A 20,285-nucleotide genomic window follows, 5' to 3' on the forward strand; every position below is an offset into this window, starting at 1 on the left:
ACTTGGCTTGCCTTCACTTTCGATACACAACCTGAGTGAGGCAGATTCACCGAGCAACAAGTGACGCGACGCTCAGACTGAATTCTCATTGGCTCAGACGGAGCTGGTGTTACCTCCCTTCTGTGTGTCTCTCTCATACCCCTTTCACACCAACGGTGTTTCAGGGCCGGTTCGGTGCTGGTGCTTGAAAAGCACCGGGTTTTCCTGTTCACACCGCAGCGGAGCAGCGTCATAGCTCCGGAATCCGGTTCGTTTCGAGCACCAAAAAGTTGTCCGTCTAGAAGCAAGAACCGCATACGTCACGCTTACGTCGGAGGGGGGCGAGATTAACCTGAGCTAACACTTAAGGCGAGTACGGCAAACAGCGTCAATTCAGACTGACACACATTCACTTAAGGGGAACTGGGGATATGTATCAGCTGCTTGTGTGACAGTCAGACAGTGAATACTTTAGAGCCGTGTGAGCTAACCCGGAGCTAACGGGAGAATACACTCCCGTTGAAGAGCAGCCGGCCAGCACTGCAGCGGTCGGTAAATGCCGCTGAAACACATTAATAAACAATGAACCACGGCACTCTGGAGAAAAATATAAGGTTGGAGAAGTCGTTATTTAATTTAATCTGGCTTCGTATGATTAAAAGCAACGCAGTCCCCGGCCCGTTGTTGTGAGGTGAGCTCCGGCGTTGGGGAGAAACTCAGCGACGTAAACTGTGACGTCATGACGCAGCAGCGGCAGCACCAGTCGGGCTCTGAGCGGTGTGAAAAGAGCCGGCGCTAAACCGAAGAACCGGTTCTGAACCAGAAAAGCTCTAGCACGGAGCTTGAACCGGAGTTGCGTTGGTGTGAAAGGGGCATCATTGACATCCCGCTCTGCAGAAAGGACGGCTGTGGGGACGCGGAAGAAGGAAGTGAAGTTGGAGACGCGTGGCAGAAAGTTCACAGAGAATCGGAAATTCGGATACATACAGAAACGGTAGCATTGGACTGTTATTTTGGCGGATTTGCATAAACTGTACATTGAGTGTTTCATCATGTCAACCAGCTCAGATGGTAGCCAAAGAAACAATATGGAATGGATGATAGCCAAAGCTGCGAAGAAGAAAAGATCTTTGAGAGACAGAGATAGTTCAGTAAGAGCTCGAAGTTGGTCGGATTGGTCGGGTGAAGCAGACGAGGCTAAGCAAAACAAAAAATCAAGAGTCAGTCAAAATGACAGTCAAGCAATGTTGAATAAAGAAATAGAACACGAGTGGAAAGTGGTAATAGAATTCAATCAGGATGGTGGGCATTACCACCCGATTAAACTTACCAAAGCAATTGAAAAAGAGATTGGAAAAATTAAATTTGCTAAATTCATGAACAATAAGCGGGTATTGATACATGCCAATAACAAACAGCAGCAGGAAAAGATTCTGGGAATGAACTCACTGAATGGGGAGAAAATGAAGGCGCATGTTCCAGGAGCAATGGCGAAACTGAGAGGAGTAATCTCAGGAGTACCATTGGACATGTCAATGGAAGATGTGAAAAGTGAATTAAAAGGAGGCAAAATAGTGGAAGTCACAAGGCTTAAAAGCAAACGGGATGGTACACTCAAAGAAACATTATCAGTTCTCATTCAGTTTGAGAGAATCTTACCTAAGGCAGTACAAATGGGATATTTGAACTTCATGGTTAGGGAGTACATCCCCAAACCTCTCAGGTGCTACGCATGTCAACGAATGGGGCACACAGCGCAGCAGTGTAAAGGACAGCTAAGGTGTGCGAGATGCGGAGGAAAACATGAGTATGGGAAATGTGAAAAGGATGCAAAGGTTAAATGTTGTAACTGCGGAGGAGATCACAGTGCTGCGTTTGGAGGTTGTGAAGTGCAGAGAGAGGCCAGAGAGGTGCAGAGAGTTAAGATTACAAACAAAGTTTCATACGCAGAAGCAATAAAGAAAGTAAGGGGAACAGTAACAATCAATAAGAACCCTAGTGGAATGGAGCAGAGCATTACAATACAAAATGTCAGGAACACACCAAAAAGTAATCTTCAAATCCAACCCCACAGCGCCACCAAGAGTAAAGAGGATGATGATGTTTTAGGAGTGAAAAAGGTGAATTTTGTGGTATTTATATGCCATACTGTAAATGTTGCATTGCAGTTAAAAAAGAAAAGTGATAGAATCAAAGCCATTGTGGAGGCAGCTGGAAAATTCCTTGACATGAAAGATATTAAAGCAGATCAGATACATGCAATGCTAACTATAAATGGAGCTGGGGAAAATGAAAATCAGGATGAGGGTTAGATCCTTAATCATGGTGCTGCACATACTACAGTGGAACGCAAGAAGCCTCATAGCTAATGGTCAAGAATTCAAGAAATATATATATGATCTAGAGGTAGTCCCTGAGGTAATATGTGTGCAAGAAACCTGGTTACGACCTCAATTAGACTTTGTCATTCCAGGATTTAGCTGTATAAGGCATGATAGAGATAATAATCAAAATGGTGGAGGGTGTGCCACGTTTCTCAAAGATGGTGTGGCATATAGGGAGGTGCAATCTCCTGATGATATAGAGTGTATTATAGTGGAAATCTGCAACCCTAGGAAACAAGATAACATTAGGATAATCAATTTATACAACCCATGTAAAAATCTAACCACTGATATATTTAAAGAAATAGCAGGCAATAAACATAGGAAGGAAGTTTGGTGTGGTGATTTCAATGCACACAACAGTCTATGGGGCAGCAACCATACAGACAGTAACGGAAATATAGTGGAAGAAATGCTGGAGGAAAGAACACTAGTATGCCTTAATGATGGACATGGCACAAGAGTAGATGTACACAGGGGGAAAGGTATCATGCCTGGATCTGACATTAGTGTCAAACTGTTTGGTTCATACATGCGAATGGTTTGTTTTGAATAAATCCACAGTAGGAAGTGACCATTATCCAGTGCTTACTAAAATGAATACTAATGTATATATACAGGAAGGAGGTGCAATAACCAGGTGGTGCTTTGCTAAAGCTGATTGGGGGAAATGTAGGATATGGTGTGAGGAGTCGGTACACCTGCTAACATCAGAGGGAAGCATAGAGGTCATTACAAGCCAAATAACGCAACATATTCTAAATGCAGCAGAGAACAGTATACCCAAAACAACAACCAAGGGTAGGAAGAAAGTGGTGCCATGGTGGAATGAGGAATGCAGCAGGGCTATTAAAGAGCGAAATAATGCATTTAGAGAATTAAAGAAAAACATGACACAAAATAATGTTATAGAGTTTCAAAGGAAAAGGGCAGCTGCTCGAAGGACAATCAAATACACAAAAAACAGAACATGGAGAGAATTTTGTTCTACCATTGGCAGAGGAGTAAAATTAGGTGATGTCTGGTCCATGTTTAAGCGGATGAGTGGGAAAAGGAAATCCATTAAAATTCCAGCTTTGGTTGATGGGGAGAGGCTGGCAGTGACAGATAAAGAGAAGGCAGACATGTTAGGAAGGACACTTGCAGCAGTACATAGCGGGGAACATCTCAGTGATATTCATAGGCAGCAAAAACAGCAGTTACTAGCAGAGAATGAAAACGTGAAGGAGAAGAGACAGGATAATAGGTCAGCTCTTGATGTGGAATTTACAATGTCAGAACTCAAAATAGCCTTACAAGGTACAGGTTATACAGCCCCAGGACAAGACCAGCTATGTTATGCTATGTTTAGACAGTTGCCTATGGAAACTATGACAATGGTGCTGAGTCTTTTCAATAAAATCTGGAGAGAAGGAGATATGCCAAGTTTGTGGAAAACAGCAGTCGTGCTACCATTCAATAAGCCAGGGAAAGATACAGCTAACCCTAGTAACTACAGACCAATAGCTCTTACATCACACCTATGTAAATGGATGGAAAAGATCATTGTCCGTAGGCTCTCACATGTACTGGAGCAGAAAGGGCTGCTGAGTAGTTTTCAGAGCGGATTTCGTAAAGGGCGGTCCACAATAGATGCTTTAGTAAGAGTGAGTAATGATGTGGAAAAAACATTGAAATGAAAGAGATAATGGCAATAGTGTACTTTGACATTGAAAAGGCGTATGACTGTATGTGGAGGGATGGGTTACTGATCAAATTGAGTAGAATGGGTATTGGAGGGAGAATGTACAATTGGGTAAGGGCCTTTTTAACAGACAGGACATTTAGAGTAAAGGTTGGAGCAGATATTTCCAACTATTTTGAAATAGAAAATGGTATCCCCCAAGGGAGTGCAGTCAGTCCAATATTATTTAACATCATGATCAATGATATATTTACATGTTTAGACACATGCATTCAATCGGCTCTATACGCAGATGATGGGGCTATTTGGATGAGGGGAAGAAATGCCCCATACGTAATGGAGAATATAGCTAGAGCGATTAAAAAAGTGGAGAGGTGGTCATATAACTGGGGATTCAAAATGTCAGAAAGCAAGTCATGCTACATGGTATTCACAAACAAACGCAAGATTGATGGCTAACAGCTAACACTATATGATCGTCCAATGACAAAGGTGAATGAGTTCAAATACCTAGGACTGTGGTTTGATAGCAAATATACATGGAAAATGCATATTAATCAAGTGGAAACAAAATGCAAAAAAGTATTAAATTTATTGCGAGCTGTAGCTGGATGCAACTGGGGCGCAGACAAACAAGCATTAATAGACATTTACAGATCAATTATGAGGTCCACAATAGATTATGGTTGTATAGTGTATGGAGCAGCAGCAAAAACATCGCTTTTAAAAATTGATAGAATACAATATAAAGCATTGCGGTTGTGTATTGGAGCGATAAAGTCATCCCCTATCAATGCAGTTCTGATAGAAGCAGGAGAGACACCTCTGGAGATCAGAAGAGAGAAACTTGCTCTGTCATACTGGGTCAGGCTACAAGGAAGTGGAGAAGGAAATATTTCAAACAGAATATTACAGGATTGCTGGGAATATGCAAAATTCCAGGGACGTGGGTTTGGCTGGACGAGTAAGGAGAGAACGAGGGCATATGGAGTGGACAATATCACGTTTGCTAAAGCAACCCCATTTAGCAGTGTTCCTCCAGGGCTTTTCCCAGAAGCTAAAATAGATATGAGTATTGTAGAAAGGAAAAAAGAGTGGCAAGTAAATGAAGTGGGAATTAAAACAAGTATGTATCTGAATGAAAAGTATTACAATTGCCTACAAATTTACACAGATGGTTCTAAGAACAAGGAAGAGTGTGTTGGAATTGGTATATACATCCCAGAATTTAAAATATCTATTTCAAAAAGAGCGTCTGATCAATTATCAGTGTACACAGCAGAAATGCTGGCAGTAATAATAGGATTACAGTGGGTTGAAGAGGTCAGACCAGATAGGGTGGTGATGTGCACAGATTCATTGTCCATATTACAAAGCATACAATCAACAACAACTGCCAGAGAAGACATTCTCATAGAACTGAATCACAGCCTGTTAAGATTGCACAGAGGCGGCATAGATCTGCAGTTCTGCTGGGTGCCTGCACATGAGGGGGTGAAAGGGAACGAGTGTGCTGATAAATTAGCAAAAAGTGCACTACAAAAGGAAATAACATTACCAGTTCAACTTGGAAAAGGAGAAGGAAAAGCAGTAATTAAGAAGAAAGGGATGGAGATCTGGCAGAAAAGGTGGGAGAAAGACCAGAAAGGCAAAGAATATCACAAAGTACAAAAGACAATTACAATTCATATTTATAAAGAAAGAAACAGAAGGGAGGAAATCATGATAGCTAGGCTCAGAATAAATCACACAGCATTGAATGGTACGCTGTATGTCATGGGGAAAAGTGACAGTGACAAGTGTGGGAACTGTGGAGTAAAAGAAGATGTAGAACATATCTTGTTACATTGTGACATATATAAAGCGGAAAGAGAAAAACTAAAGGCTAAAGTTTTAGAGGCAGAGAGGGAATGGAGTGTGGTTGGTATTTTGGGAACAAAAGGAGAGGGAGTAAGAGCTACCAGAAAGGCACTGTTTACATTCTTGAGTGAAACTGGGGTAGGAAAAAGAATTTAACATTAGGTCAAGAAAGAACATAGATTTTTATTTTTGTTTTATTTATTTCATGTTTTGTTTTTTGTTTTTTGTTGATTTATTTATTTATTTTGATTAGATCATAGGTTAAAGAGTTGGTATGATATGATGATTCATACTCATGTACAGTAGGTGGCGGTATGCACCTTTTAAGTTGTTTGCAATCCGCCAAAAAACGAAGAGAAGAAGAAGAAGAAGGACGGCTGTGTTTCTGTGGATAAAGAACCTTTCACACAGAAAGCCTCGTGAGATCAACATGAAGATGTTGCTGTTTCTGCTTCTCCTGGGAATAGTAGGCCAACACTGCACATCTGCACGTGAGTCTTTTGATTCTTTGCGTTGGAAAATAAGAAATGCTTCATGTGTTTACAGCAGGGCTTCTCAAACTCCGGACCAAGGTCTGGATCCGGACCGAACTGCAAATCAATCCGGACCGAACCCTGTGTCGCATTATAAAAAAGAAAAAAAAATTATAAAAAAAAGAAAAAAGAAAAAAGAATTCTGATTCTGATAAATTAATGTACATCATCATGTACGCGCGTCTTGTGTCTGACGCGTTGTGAGAATGAACGTGCATATATATTTACTTGTGTGCGCGAGCGTGACACGCATAGCAGACCGCAAATTAACCGCAAGTTTACCTTGACATACTGTATGTATGTATTGAAGGTGTGTGTGTATACAGGGGCGCCGTTTACCGACAGGCAAGACAGGCAAGGCAGGCAAGTGCTTGGACCAGAAGGGGGCTCCCAAAGAAGGTAGATTAAGAAGGTCCACAGCAACGACAACATGAAACACCCTTTAATTTACTGCAACGACATGTCGGGCATTGATCCGGACCAGTGACCTTGTATAAAGTTCACAACTGGACCTTTAATAAAAAAGTTTGAGTACCCCTGAGTTGAGGTACACCTACCCGAGGTAGAACAAAGCACAACCATGTTTTTTCATTACTTTAATACGTCTAGTTTATGAAACGGATTGTTGTATAAAAATATTTCACAGCAAAATTATTTGACTAAGAAATGACGTAAGCTCCATGATCAAAACTGCCAAAAAGAATTTCATCAATGACAAAACTGAGGAAAACAAAAATAAACCCCGTGAACTTTGGAAATTACTCAATAACCAGCTTGGCTGCAGTAAAAAACTCAAAACGAGATTTTCAAACGTAAACATAAAGACAGATAACAGGCTCATCACAGACAAACTGGATGTGGCCAAGTACTTGAACATTTTTTTCACAAACATAGCCACAACTCTTGTAAATAAATTACCCTCCCACTCAGGGCTTTTTGGAGTAGATCACATCATGACCTACTACAAAAACCTAGGGGTACGCAAAGATGATTTCAGTCTAGCAAGGGTAACAACAGCAGAGGTACTCATTAAACTGAGCGCCCTCAAACCTAACAAGGCCACTGGCCACGACAATATCCCCTCCAAATTCCTCAGAGACACAGCAACCGCCATCTCACCAGTCATAGCTCACATAATTAACCTCTCCATAAAACAGGGAAAAGTACCCAAAGACTTCAAAATTGCAAGAGTAACCCCCCTGCACAAAAAGGGCAGCAAATTGGACCCAGGCAACTACCGCCCTGTTTCTATACTTACCTCCATCTCGAAAGTCATGGAAAAAATAGTATATGAACAGGTCGAAAAGTACCTCGCAGAAAAGAAACTAATCTATGAATTTCAATCTGGCTTTAGAACATCCCACTCCACTGACACATGCCTTCTTTATTTGAACGACCACATCAAACAAGAGGTGGACGAGGGTAAATACTGCGGCATGGTGATGCTGGACCTACAAAAGGCTTTCGACACTGTCAATCACCCCATTCTGATTGACAAGCTAAAAGCAATTGGTTTTGATAAACTATCGGTGAGCTGGATGCAATCCTACCTGGAGGGGAGAGAACAGATGGTGGAGGTAAACGGTACTCTGTCCCCCCCCCTCCCAGTGAGCTGTGGTGTTCCACAAGGAAGCATATTAGGTCCGTTACTGTTCCTAATTTATGCAAATGACATGTCATCAGCATGTGACTGCAACTTGTTCCTGTTCGCGGACGACTCAGCCCTGCTGGTCTCTGACAGGAGCAGATTGCAGGTTGAAAAAACCCTCAGCTCCGAGCTCGGCAGAATCTGCACCTGGCTCGCCGATAATAAATTATCATTACACCTGGGTAAAACAGAGTCCATTCTCTTCGGTTCGAAACATAATCTCAGCAAATCCGACGACTTCTCAGTTGCAGTGGGTGACATTATTGTCACAAGTAAGAAGGAAATTACATACCTAGGATCTATTCTTGAGGCAAACCTCTCCTGTGACAAAATGGCATCCAATGTAATAAAAAAAGTCAATCAAAGAACTAGATTCCTATACCGGATCTCCTCTCTGGTTAACAAAAACACCCTGAAAACTCTGGCAGGAGCACTCATTCAAGGGTACTATGACTATGCTTGCACGTCATGGTACCATAGCACCTCCAAGGCGCTAAAAATAAAACTTCAAACATCGCAAAATAAACTGGTCAGACTACTGCTTGACCTTTCATCTAGAACCCACCTCACCTCCGCCCACTTTGACAACCTAGGATGGCTTAGAGTAGACGACAGAGTACAGCTACTTGCAATGGGCCTGGTCTACAAGATCCACTACACCTCTATGGTACCCATGTACATGTCAAAATTCTTCCCAAAGGTCAAGGAATACCATGATCATAACACCAGAGGGAGCTCCACAAATCATGTAAAACCCAGATTTGGCACAAAAAAAGGGGAATACACGTTTCGCAATTATGCCACATCAAGGTGGAACGCTCTTCCCACAACTGTAAAGGAAAGTAAAACTATACTTACCTTCAAAACCTCTCTTAAAGAGCACCTTCGGGGGAAAGCATTGCAAAACTGGCCCCGGTAATGGTACAAATCTCAACCTGTCGTACAATGGACAGCTTCCCCCCCCCATCTATGTATATACTCGCATTTTAGACTCTGTTACTAACTGTATATCTGTAGACTTGGTATGTCTTAAATGTCCGGTTAGGATGTATTAGAACGAAATCTAAAATGAAAATTGTAAATAAGCCATCTGTATGTAAAAAACCACCTGTATGTAAATTGTAAATAAGCCATCTGTATGTCAAATATGTCTTATATGTCTTAAATGATATGATGAATTGGAAATGGGGGACCCTGATGTAAACAAGACGAAAGTCTTTCTCTGGTCTGCATCCCCTTAACAATTGTATGTTTTGAGCTGTACTGTACTGTACCCAATATACAAGCTGTTAATAAACTTTTCAATCAATCAATCAATTTGTTTTGGTTAATGTTTGGAACTTTCCCATAACCGAAAATAGTGAAAATGTGCGCTCCTCTGAAGGGGGCCGTGTTGGCCTTATCCCATGTATCCCTGGAAATAATGATCAGAATTTCACCAAATTTGGCCTAAATGTTCACAGAGAGGTAATGCATACCAGATTGCAAAGATTATAGCAATACCTTTTACCTTTTTTGTAATATTAACACTTACACACACATAATTCATATGCCGAAATGGAATAGGACATTTAAAATGCAAAAGGTATGTTTATGCTTTTCTGTCATTTTTAAACTAAAGAGTCCAATCACCCAAAACTGATGAAAGATTGCGTTTCGGGTTCAAAAATGTTTTTGATATAGTTGTATATGGGAGGATAACATGATGTAGTAATGTACTAACAAGACAACATGTTAACTTTTGGTTTCACATGAGGATAATTCATGTTTATTTGTCTGCATTATTTTGTGTTTTATTCTTTTTTTATTTTGAATGCATTATTTGTATTCCATACATTTAGGCTATATAACACACATACAAAATACAAAGCACCCCAGTGTATATATACATACTCTATATAACATATATCATTCATTTAAGATTTGATTTATCCAATCTAATAATTGAAAATGTTTATTTAAATCATGTGAACATATTATGCCAAGAAACCTGTTAGCTCATGGGATCACAGTATCTACAGTATCAACTGTTATTAAAAGATTATGTAAAATACAAACAAAAACTGTGTTTGGAATAGAAAAGTTTGATGTATAAAGCATATATATAATAATGATTATAATAAAAAACATTATTATATATAATATGTTTTGATCTCTTAATCTATGCGTTGAGTCCTTCCCTTCACACAGGTACACCCACAGGGCCCCATTCTGACGGCCATTTTGGCTGCACTGGTTAGCTGTTAGAGGCTGGTGACAGCAGAGGGGGAAGTGAATAGTCAAAAAAACTATTTTTATGAAAAGATAAGAGTCTCTGGTACATATAAATGACATTTTTGGGTGATTGGACTCTTTAGTTTAAAAATGACAGAAAAGCATAAACATACCTTTTGCATTTTAAATATCCTATTCCATTTCCGCCTATGATTTATGTGTGTTTAAGTGTTAATAATACAAAGTACGTAAAAGGTATTGCTATAATCTTTGCTTTATTGTATGCTTACCTCTCTGTGAACATTTAGGCCAAATTTGGTGAAATTCTGATAATTATTTCCAGAGATACATGGGATAAGGCCAACACGGCTCCCTTCAGAGGAGCGCACATTTTTCGTTTCATAAACTAGACATATTAAAGTAATGAAAAAACATGGTTGTGCTTTGTTCTACCTCGGGTAGGGGTATCTCAATAACTAAAGCCTTTTTTGGGGGGTTTGTTCCTCTACTGTTATGGGCTGTGTGAGTTTAAAGTGTGTCTTAAATGGTGGTACATGGTGTACTTTGACTCCACTATATGTATTTAATACTTACAGATCTGGTAACTACTGTAGTTCTTTTTAAATCTGAATGTGGGAGATAAACATTGTTTGGAGATTTATAGTGACTGAAGTTATTACATTATTATTCTCTCACAGGGACTCACTCTCTGAAGTATTTCGACACTGCGTCCTCTGGAGTCCCAAACTTACCAGAGTTTGTTAGTGTTGGGTTGGTTGATGAGGTTCAGATAACTCACTACGACAGCAACACCAAGAGATACGAACCCAAACAGGACTGGATGAACAGAATCACAGCAGAGGATCCTCAGTACTGGGAGAGGAACACTCAGATCTCTCTGAGTAACCAGCAGGTCTTCAAAAACAACATTGAAACTGCAAAGCAGCGCTTCAACCAAACTGGAGGTTAGTTCATGTTTCACCTTCTACTGATAATATGTTGTTTATATCTTCATCCTGTACACACACACACACACACACACACACACACACACACACACACACACACACACACACACTGACAGTGTCTCTGTCCATCCCATAATAACCACCAGAGGTCACTTTATTCTCTACATGAGACTAACTCTACTTGTAGTGACTAAAGTTAATTAAATAAAGTCATTCAGAGAATAAACTCGGCTAACGACACGTTCAGGAAACAGTCTGTGCTGAAGTTCTGTTTCATAATGATGTTGTTAGAAAAAGGGATTTATTTCTAATTAATTAAAAAGACTCTGAATGACTCTCTCTCTCTCTCTCTCTCTCTCTCTCTCTCTCTCTCTCTCTCTCTCTCTCTCTCTCTCTCTCTCTCTCTCTCTCTCTCTCTCTCTCTCTCTCTCTCTCTCAGGTGTCCACATTGTCCAGAGGATGATAGGCTGTGATTGGGATGATGAGACTGGTGAGGTCAAAGGTTATCTACACCATGGTTTTGATGGAGAAGACTTCCTGATACTGGACCTGGAGACAGAGTCATGGATCGCTCCAAGACGGGAGGCTGTCCTCACCAAACAGAGGTTGGATAAGGACAAAGCTTTGATGGCAAACCTCAAGAACTACTTCACCCAGGTCTGTCCTGAGTATCTGAAGAAGTTTATGAACAATGGGAGGAGCTTCCTGATGAGAACAGGTAGAGTCACATGACCTGATGGAGTTTCATAAACACCTCCATGTTCATGTCTCCTGTGTTTCTGACATTACAACACATGTCTCACTCTGTGTCTCACTCTGTGTCTCACACACTGTCTCACTCTCTGTCTCACTGTGTCTCTCTCACTGTGTCTCACTCTGTGCCTCACACTGTGTCTCACTCTGTCTCTCACACTGTCTCACTCTGTCTCACTCTTTGTCTCACACTGTCTCACTCTGTCTCACTCTGTCTCACTCTTTGTCACACACTGTCTCACTCTGTAAGTAAGTAAGTAAGTAAAACTTTATTTATATAGCACCCTTCTCAACACGAATGTACAAAGTGCTTTACAGTACAGTACACAATTCACAGTACAACTAAAATGTAGAATAAAAGGCATAAAAAGGCATAAAACAACAGCAGGTAATACATAGGATAAAACATACGATAAAACACCAATAAAAGACAGCTACTAACTCACCTCCTCCGATGCCCCAAAGGCCTGACGGAAGAGGTGGGTCTTTAACTGCCCCTTAAAAATCTCTACTGAGGCAGAGGCTCTTAGTGTCTGGGGGAGTTTGTTCCAAAGCCTTGGGGCCACCACCTCAAAGGCACGGTCCCCCTTGGTTTTTAGCCTGGTTCGGGGCACCCTTAGGAGGCCTTGCTCAGAGGACCTCAGGGCCCGGGTTGTGCTATGAGGGAGGATCAGGTCATTAATGTAGGCTGGGGCTTGGCCATGGACAGCTCTATATGTGAAAACCAATACCTTGAATTGGGTTCTGAGATGGACAGGGAGCCAGTGCAGGGCAGAAAGAATCGGAGTGATGTGGCATGTTTTTTTGGACCGAGTGAGCAATCTGGCTGCAGCATTTTGGACCTGTTGTAACCGGTTTATTGATGTTTTGTTGAGGCAGGAGAACAGAGCATTACAGTAATCCAGCCGGGATGAAATAAAGGCATGAATAGCCATCTCCATTTCTGTGTTTGATAGAACCCCCCTGAGCTTGGCAATGTTTCTGAGATGGAAAAAACAGGTACGGGTCAGAAGTTTTATGTGTTTGTCTAGTAGCATAGACTGATCGAAAGTTACACCAAGGTTTTTTATGTTTGCCCTTATGTTACCACTAAAAGAACCCAGGTGGCTTGCTACCTTAGAGGCGATGTTATCAGCCGCTAAGATCAAGACTTCCGTTTTTGAAGCATTGAGCTGTAGGAAGTTGCTTGACATCCAATCCTCAATTGCAGACAGACATGTGATGAGAGTGTTTACAATTTCCATTTTGACGGGTTTGAAAGAGATGTATATCTGGATGTCATCTGCATAACAGTGATATGAGACACCCTTGAATTGGCTAATTATGCAGCCCAATGGGAGCATGTACAGGGCAAAAAGAAGGGGGGCTAAAACAGAACCCTGGGGCAGGCCGCAGGATAGGGGAGTGCTGTGTGATGAGAACGGGCCCACCGCCACGGAGAAACTTCTCCCACTGAGGTACGAGGCAAACCACTGGAGGGCAGACCCTGAGATGCCTACCCACTCCCTGAGTCTATCTAGCATGATGGCGTGGTCCACTGTGTCAAACGCTGCACTCAGGTCCAACAACACCAGAACCACGCAATCACCTGCATCCGATGCCATCATGATGTCGTTGGAGACCCTGAGGAGAGCTGATTCTGTGGAGTGGTGTTTTCTGAAACCTGATTGGAATTTGTCATGGATTTTATTATCATTCAGAAATGTATTGAGTTGGTTAGCAACAACTTTTTCTAAAACTTTTGACACAAATGGGAGCTTTGAGATGGGCCTGTAATTATTCGGGAGGGAGGGATCTAGATTGGGTTTTTTGAGAATGGGCTGAACAACCGCCTGCTTAAAGAATGATGGGACGGAGCCGGAGACAATGGAGATGTTTATAATGTGGAGCAGGGGTAGAGCGACACATGAAAAAACTTCTTTTAGCATAGACGTTGGTAAGGCATCCAGAGGGCTTGAGGAAGATTTCATAGTGCTCACTACAGCGGTCAGGTCGGCTATAGTGATGCAGGAGAAATTACTCAGCGTGGCCTACCTAACTGGACAGATAGGGAGGGGGGAGTGGGAGGGGTTGATGCTCGACCTCACATCAGCTACCTTGTTTATAAAAAAGGTGAGAAAACCTGTCTCTCACTCACTCACTCTGTTTTCTTTCTCTGCTGCATTTCTTTTTATTTGACCAGTGTTTCTGTCTTTCAAGGTGAACTTCTGAATCACATATTTTGCTCTGACTAACACTGAACAGTTTCAGATTAGTAAAACATTAAACTCCTCTACAAACAAAGGTATTATTCTGGGATATGGAGACAGAAGACACCATTTCATCTTCACATGATGAAACAGGCGTAGTGTGAGCATCGTGTAATACATCTGAATATGTTGGTGTGTAGCTGTCCGTGTTTCATCGTACGCAGCCTTTCTGTCTGGAAAGGATTTAAGACCAAAATACTGTTATTTAAAAAAACTGGAACTATAAAATGTTTGGTATATTTCTTTAATAAAGAACTTAAACTGTTATTTTATAATCAGACGTGTTGGAATTAACTTTCTTTTGATCAACTATTCAGTGAATGGTACTATAGCACTACACAGTGCAGTGGAGATAAATCAAACTTAATATTCTTGTCAGATATAGATTAAGTAATGACTATTTTTCAGATGAATAAATGAATTGTTTACACATTTGAATGTCAAGAAATAGAAACAAATCTTAATTTCAAAACTCTAAGAGGAAATATTCAACGTGCTTCTTTAATCTGAACAACACTAAACAGTATTTGATATTAAATTATATAAAAGTGAGAAGAAAGTCTTTATTTAACCAATTTCTCTGAAACACTGACTCTGTGTTCTCCTTCAGTGATGCTCACAGTACATCATAACTCCCTGTAGTGATATCACTGTGAGTCAATAACCTCTAAAGTGTGTTTGTGCAGAGATCCCCTCAGTGTCTCTGCTCCAGAAGTCCCCCTCCTCTCCAGTCAGCTGCCACGCTACAGGTTTGTACCCGGACAGAGCCATCATGTTCTGGACCAGAGACGGAGAGGAGATTTACGACAACGTGGACCACGGAGAGATCCTGCCCAACCACGACGGATCCTTCCAGATGAGCGTGGACCTGAACGTCTCCTCAATCCCCGCTGAACACTGGGCCAAGTACCGATGTGTGTTCCAGCTCTCTGGGGTGGCGGAGGACCACGTCATCGTACTGGACTCAGCTGTGATCAGGACCAACAGAGGTAAGACTGCATCACAACGGCTCAATGGTTACTTATGGCGCATTTCCACCATGGCGCAGAGCGCGGTTTAAGTGTGCCGTGTCGTGCCGGGCCCGTTTTTGGTTGCGTTTCCACTAGGCCTAGTTTCGGCCCGGGGCTACTTTTTCACCTTTTTTCTGGCCCGACAAAATCGTGGTTCTATCTGGGCCAACAAGCGGGCCAACAACCGGGCTGAATATACTAAACTAGTGAGAGAATCGCTGGCAAGGGGGCTACAACTACAACAAAATGAACATATTTGACCGTGATTTAATTGTAATACACGTTTCAAAATGATGCCGAAGTAACAACATACTGATACCGGTTAGTAAAAACCATGAATTAATGCTTTGTCAAGTCTGCAGACAGACGGCAGGCGAAAAACCTTTTAAAATGCGTGTTTTCTAAATGGAGATTGGCTAAGCTAACGCAGTATATGCTCCGACCGTCCACACTCACAACAACGGCCTACAGACATAAATAAAGCAGCGACTGTATTCACCATGACACAGGCAGTCTGTGGTTTGTACTTGTTTAACTTTTGTCGAGTTTCTGAACAGATATGAGGAGCTGTGAGCTCTGAGTGCTAACAGCTAACGGCTGTGTTGTTTTTCTGAAGATGACGTCACGGCTCCGCCTACACTGCGTTACTATAGATACTACCCCAGTTCCTAAACTGTAATGGAAGCGCAGCATAAAGTGAGCCGGACCTAACAAGGCCTAACAAGGCCTAACAAAACCATACTAAGTCGAGCGAGGCCTGCGGTGGAAATGCGCCATAACAGTCAACCAGCGACGTGCAGTCAGTGGAGGCAGGGGAGGCAGAGCCTCACCAGTCATACTCCAATGTAACGGAAAAACAACTAAAGAAAAACGAAATAGTAATAATAATAAAATGTCTCCACTGATCTGTGTTGTAAGTGTGATTTATGTATGATTCTAATCGCTTTTTATAGTCAAAATCAGCAAATTTGCCGAGCTCCGCTACGGGAGCGATGAGAAGTGAGGCAGGGGCGTGCTCTGCCTCTCGTAAGCCCACAGTAACTTGCTGGAGCGCGGGCACTAATGTAGCGCGGGCACTTATTGTGTGAGCGCGCTCAAGCCATTTACTGTGGGCTGAGGTGAGGCACAGATCAGATCTGCCTCACCTCAGAATGCGTCACCCCACAGAAACTGGCTGGAAAGCGGGCCCTAAGCGCATGCCTGTTACCATCTCACTGTAGGTCACCAATGTAATGTATGTAGATCCCTTTATTACATTTATCCTCGCCATCCATAGTCTCTAAATAACTTATTTCACGTATATATGATATTTAGGCTCGCTGCTCTCAACGGCAATGAAAATGCACCAGGGGAGGCAGCCATAACCTCTGCCGCACTGAAGGGGGCGCACGTGAGCCCACAGGTTCTTGTTGCTACTGTAATTCTACGCAGAGACGGTAGACGTAACAACAAACTAGACTTTTGAAACTAGAGGGAGATAAGGAGGACTTTTACAAAAAAGTAATAGAGATTGTTGTCCAGAAGGATAGCATGGACTTCATCTTCAAGTCAAGGTAAGACCACATTTGTAATGAAAATGGGATCTTACTAAGAAAGAACAATCCAATATTTAGATTTTGGGTATCCTTTTGTTGAACGGTCTGTTTAAAATGAATCGAAGCATCAGACTAAAAAAGCTTTTGAAAATAACCGAATATTTCGATTAAGGTCAAAATATAATATTTGTAAATCTGACTCAGTGCCTCACCAGCCATGAACCTCACCGCACGTCACTGCAGTCAACAGACCCTGTGTGATTGTAGTAATGTGTTTTTATTACATGTACAGCACTTTGGCTCGACCAAAAATCGCTTTTAAATGTGCTATATAAATAAAACCTGATTTGATTTGATTCAACAAACCCTGACAACATTTCATAGTTTCCCTCCCCTGAAACCAGGGTTGCCAACTCTCACGCATCTGGCGTGTGACACACGCTTTCACTCTCAACCTCACGCTCTCACGCTGCCCAAACTATTCTCACGCCAAAAACAAGAATACTGAAGATTAGAAACGGTTTTGAAAACTTTTGTCACGTAGTGATCGTCTTCTCAATAAAACATCTTTGATAATGTCTTCTGGCCAATCAGAATCACGATAACGGCGTGGTGTTGTTGCAGGAAGTCCCGACGGAGAATACTTTTGCTGTAGTACATCTCTATACAACATTACGTGTTGATAGAATTCAACACGTAATGAAATAAGACCCCACGGTTTGATGATTGATAGGTGTGTGGGCTGTCTTTCATTTTGACACACAGAACAATGGGGGCTATCCACCCTTATCCACAATGTAAAGTAATTCACACAGCCTCTTCCCTCTTCTCTCTGTGAGGAGCAGCAGGTTCAGCTTTCAGAACAAAGTAACACAAAACTAAAATGGCATTAATTTTTTTAAATATGTCGTGTAGTAATAGATTTATTTATTTTTCTTCTCAAGAGAGTACCAGAATGTGTATTTTATGTTAGTATTTAAAAAACTCCTGGGGGAGAATCCCCCCAGACCCCCCTGCAGGGGTTGGGTCTTCAGCATCTCAACTCTTTCACCTGTGGGGAAATTGCAGGATTGGCTCCAGGTCGCCCTTTTTATTTACTACAAGACAAATGTGCCTTTTTATTTCATACATTTCAATTTGGATTGAGACAGGGAAATAATCTAAACCTCATGCGTGGCGTTTCACTGTCGGGGGGAGCGTGTATGTAATTACATTGCAAATACTGACTTGAGCCCCACCACTGTATGGGTTAGCCCTACCATAGATTACCCAACAAAAATACTCTGGAGCCGCAACTGCGGACCCGTATTGCGCATGCGCAGATCTAAGATCCAGTAGAAATGATAAAAAGTAAAAGTCTGCTGCTTATTGTTCTACTAGGCCAAAATAGAGTCAAAGAGTATATGAGAGTGAGAGTGTGTTAATGAATATATTTGGCAGTTTGGAGTAAGTCTGTAGATTTGTTTGTGTGTGTGTGTTTCATGTATAGGCCTCTCACGATAATTAATTTTGTTGGATACATTTTCCCGGAAATTATTGCGATAAACGATAATATTGTCGGCACCGTTGTATGACCATTTTAGACCACTGACATAATGATAATATATAATAATTAGGGCTGTCAAGTTAACGCGTTAATAACGCGTTAACGCAAAAAAAAATTAACGCCACTAATTATTTTAACGCGATTAACGCATGTGTATTTTTTGTCCTCGGCCGCCGTAGTTTCAGAGCGCATCGAGTGTAAAATACCATCGACAAGCTGATGCTGACAGCCCCGCTCCTGCCACCCGCTTGTGGCAGACCACACTACCACGCTCACTGGCAGGCCCGGACTGGCCATCGGGAGGACCGGGAAGGAGTGTGTATGTGTGGCGCGACTCGGGCGAGCGAGGCACACCTTACGTGTTGTTGTTGTTGTTAGCATCTGGTGCTAGCTAGCTGCGCTGACGGATATAAGGAGCTGTTTCAATGACATTTCGCCGACAACTGCGCCGAGCACTTGACTTTATGCAGGTAGCCAGACAGTGGGACATTGTACGAAAAGTCAGCACAGTCAGCACGGATAGTGCGCGCAACATGATTGCAGCGTCCAGGCAGCTCCCATTCGAGCATATATGCCTTGAGCTGCACATAGCTCCATAGATCCATCACAGTGTCTCCACACACACACACACACACACACACACACACACACACACACACACACACACACACACACACACACTGTATTATTGTATGAGAGAGGTTCCAGGTTGAATTGAGGCGAATATTTGTAATGTTCAGGTTGTTGTGTTTAATATTCATGAGAATATTTGTCATTGTTCAAATGATAATAAACAAACATATAAAGCATATGTGTCCACTCATATGTTGATAAGAGTATGAAAAACTTGAAAGATATCCCTCTAAGGTACATTTAGAACAGATAAAAAATGTGCGATTAATTTGCGATTAATCGCGATTAACTATGGACAATCATGCGATTAATCGCGATTAAATATTTTAATCGACTGACAGCCCTAATAATAATAATTCAAGTACATCCTTTCAAACTGCTAGTCACATCCTCATGTAAATGGCAATTTATCGAGGTCAGAAAAGTTATCGAGTTCATTTTTATTTATCGTACGATAAGTCAATTAATTGCTTATCGCGACAGGCACACAATAAAACAGTGGAAACAAACATGTTTGACTTTCATTAGTGAATGAAACTGTGTGCCCTTTATAGTCTGTGTCCATTATTGTGTATTTGAATATATTGTATATATATCCTATATATATGCTAAGGTCCCGCTGCTGACACGATAGCAGTCATTTCGTGCGCATATGTGTAATTAAACCCATGATATCAAAATCTCACTCCAGCCAGGTACCCAAAGTTGGCAACCCTGTTGCTGAAACATGGGTGGCTGCTCTCTTCATCGCTCTCCTCGTCGCTGGGATTGGATTCCTGGTTTACAGGAAGAGGAACGGTGAGAGACCAATCAGAAACCTTGTCTCATGAGTTCTCAGGGTTGTTAATGTAAGGCTTTGAGGTAGCAGATCAAACTCAGAGCTCAGTGTAATGTGGATATGGAAAGCACTTGGTGTGTTTTCTACAGGGATAATCAGTGTGGTCTAGTTCCTTGTTGTGGCGGTGGATTGAAACACTTTCTCTGCTTTTCCTTTCAGCCAATAGAAACAACTTCCGCCAGCTCTGAGCTCACTGAGAGACTGAACCAGCCGGCACAGTGAGGGGCTTCACATCAACTCTCCACCTGTTGCATCAGAGCTCTTTCTCTGCTCTCAAACCTCTCCAGCTGCAGCTTTAGAGTTCAAACCCTTCTGCAGAGTGACCTCAGAAAGGCACGATGCTTTCAGAAACACAAATATTAGAAAATCAATGACATCAGTTCAATAAAATAGTGTAACACCAATTAGAAACATTGACCTGTACATCAGAAGCAGATCAAGAGAAGTGACT

At 41.8% G+C, this 20,285-nt stretch overlaps 2 protein-coding genes across 6 annotated transcripts in view; one reads left to right on the forward strand and one right to left on the reverse strand.

Moving 5' to 3' along the window:
- Window positions 1–20,285, reverse strand: part of LOC117482825 — a 182,408-nt gene that overhangs the window by 72,055 nt on the left and 90,068 nt on the right. The window lies entirely within an intron of this gene.
- LOC117482820 (major histocompatibility complex class I-related gene protein-like) overlaps window positions 1–20,285 on the forward strand; it is a 54,096-nt gene that overhangs the window by 32,440 nt on the left and 1,371 nt on the right. Inside the window, exons 1-6 of one of the 4 annotated variants that reach the window (XM_034131029.1) lie at window positions 6,298–6,398; window positions 11,001–11,267; window positions 11,710–11,988; window positions 14,959–15,261; window positions 19,688–19,794; window positions 19,994–20,238. In XM_034131029.1, the coding sequence (XP_033986920.1) occupies window positions 6,338–6,398; window positions 11,001–11,267; window positions 11,710–11,988; window positions 14,959–15,261; window positions 19,688–19,794; window positions 19,994–20,056 (1,080 nt within the window). In that variant the 5' untranslated portion in view covers window positions 6,298–6,337 and the 3' untranslated portion in view covers window positions 20,057–20,238. Of the gene's footprint in view, window positions 1–6,297; window positions 6,399–11,000; window positions 11,268–11,709; window positions 11,989–14,958; window positions 15,262–19,687; window positions 19,795–19,993; window positions 20,239–20,285 lie in introns of those variants that run through there. The other 3 variants (XM_034131028.1, XM_034131026.1, XM_034131031.1) reach the window with 3 other exon arrangements.

This window comes from Trematomus bernacchii, unplaced genomic scaffold, assembly GCF_902827165.1.
Source record: "Trematomus bernacchii unplaced genomic scaffold, fTreBer1.1, whole genome shotgun sequence".
Taxonomy (NCBI): Eukaryota; Metazoa; Chordata; class Actinopteri; order Perciformes; family Nototheniidae; genus Trematomus; species Trematomus bernacchii.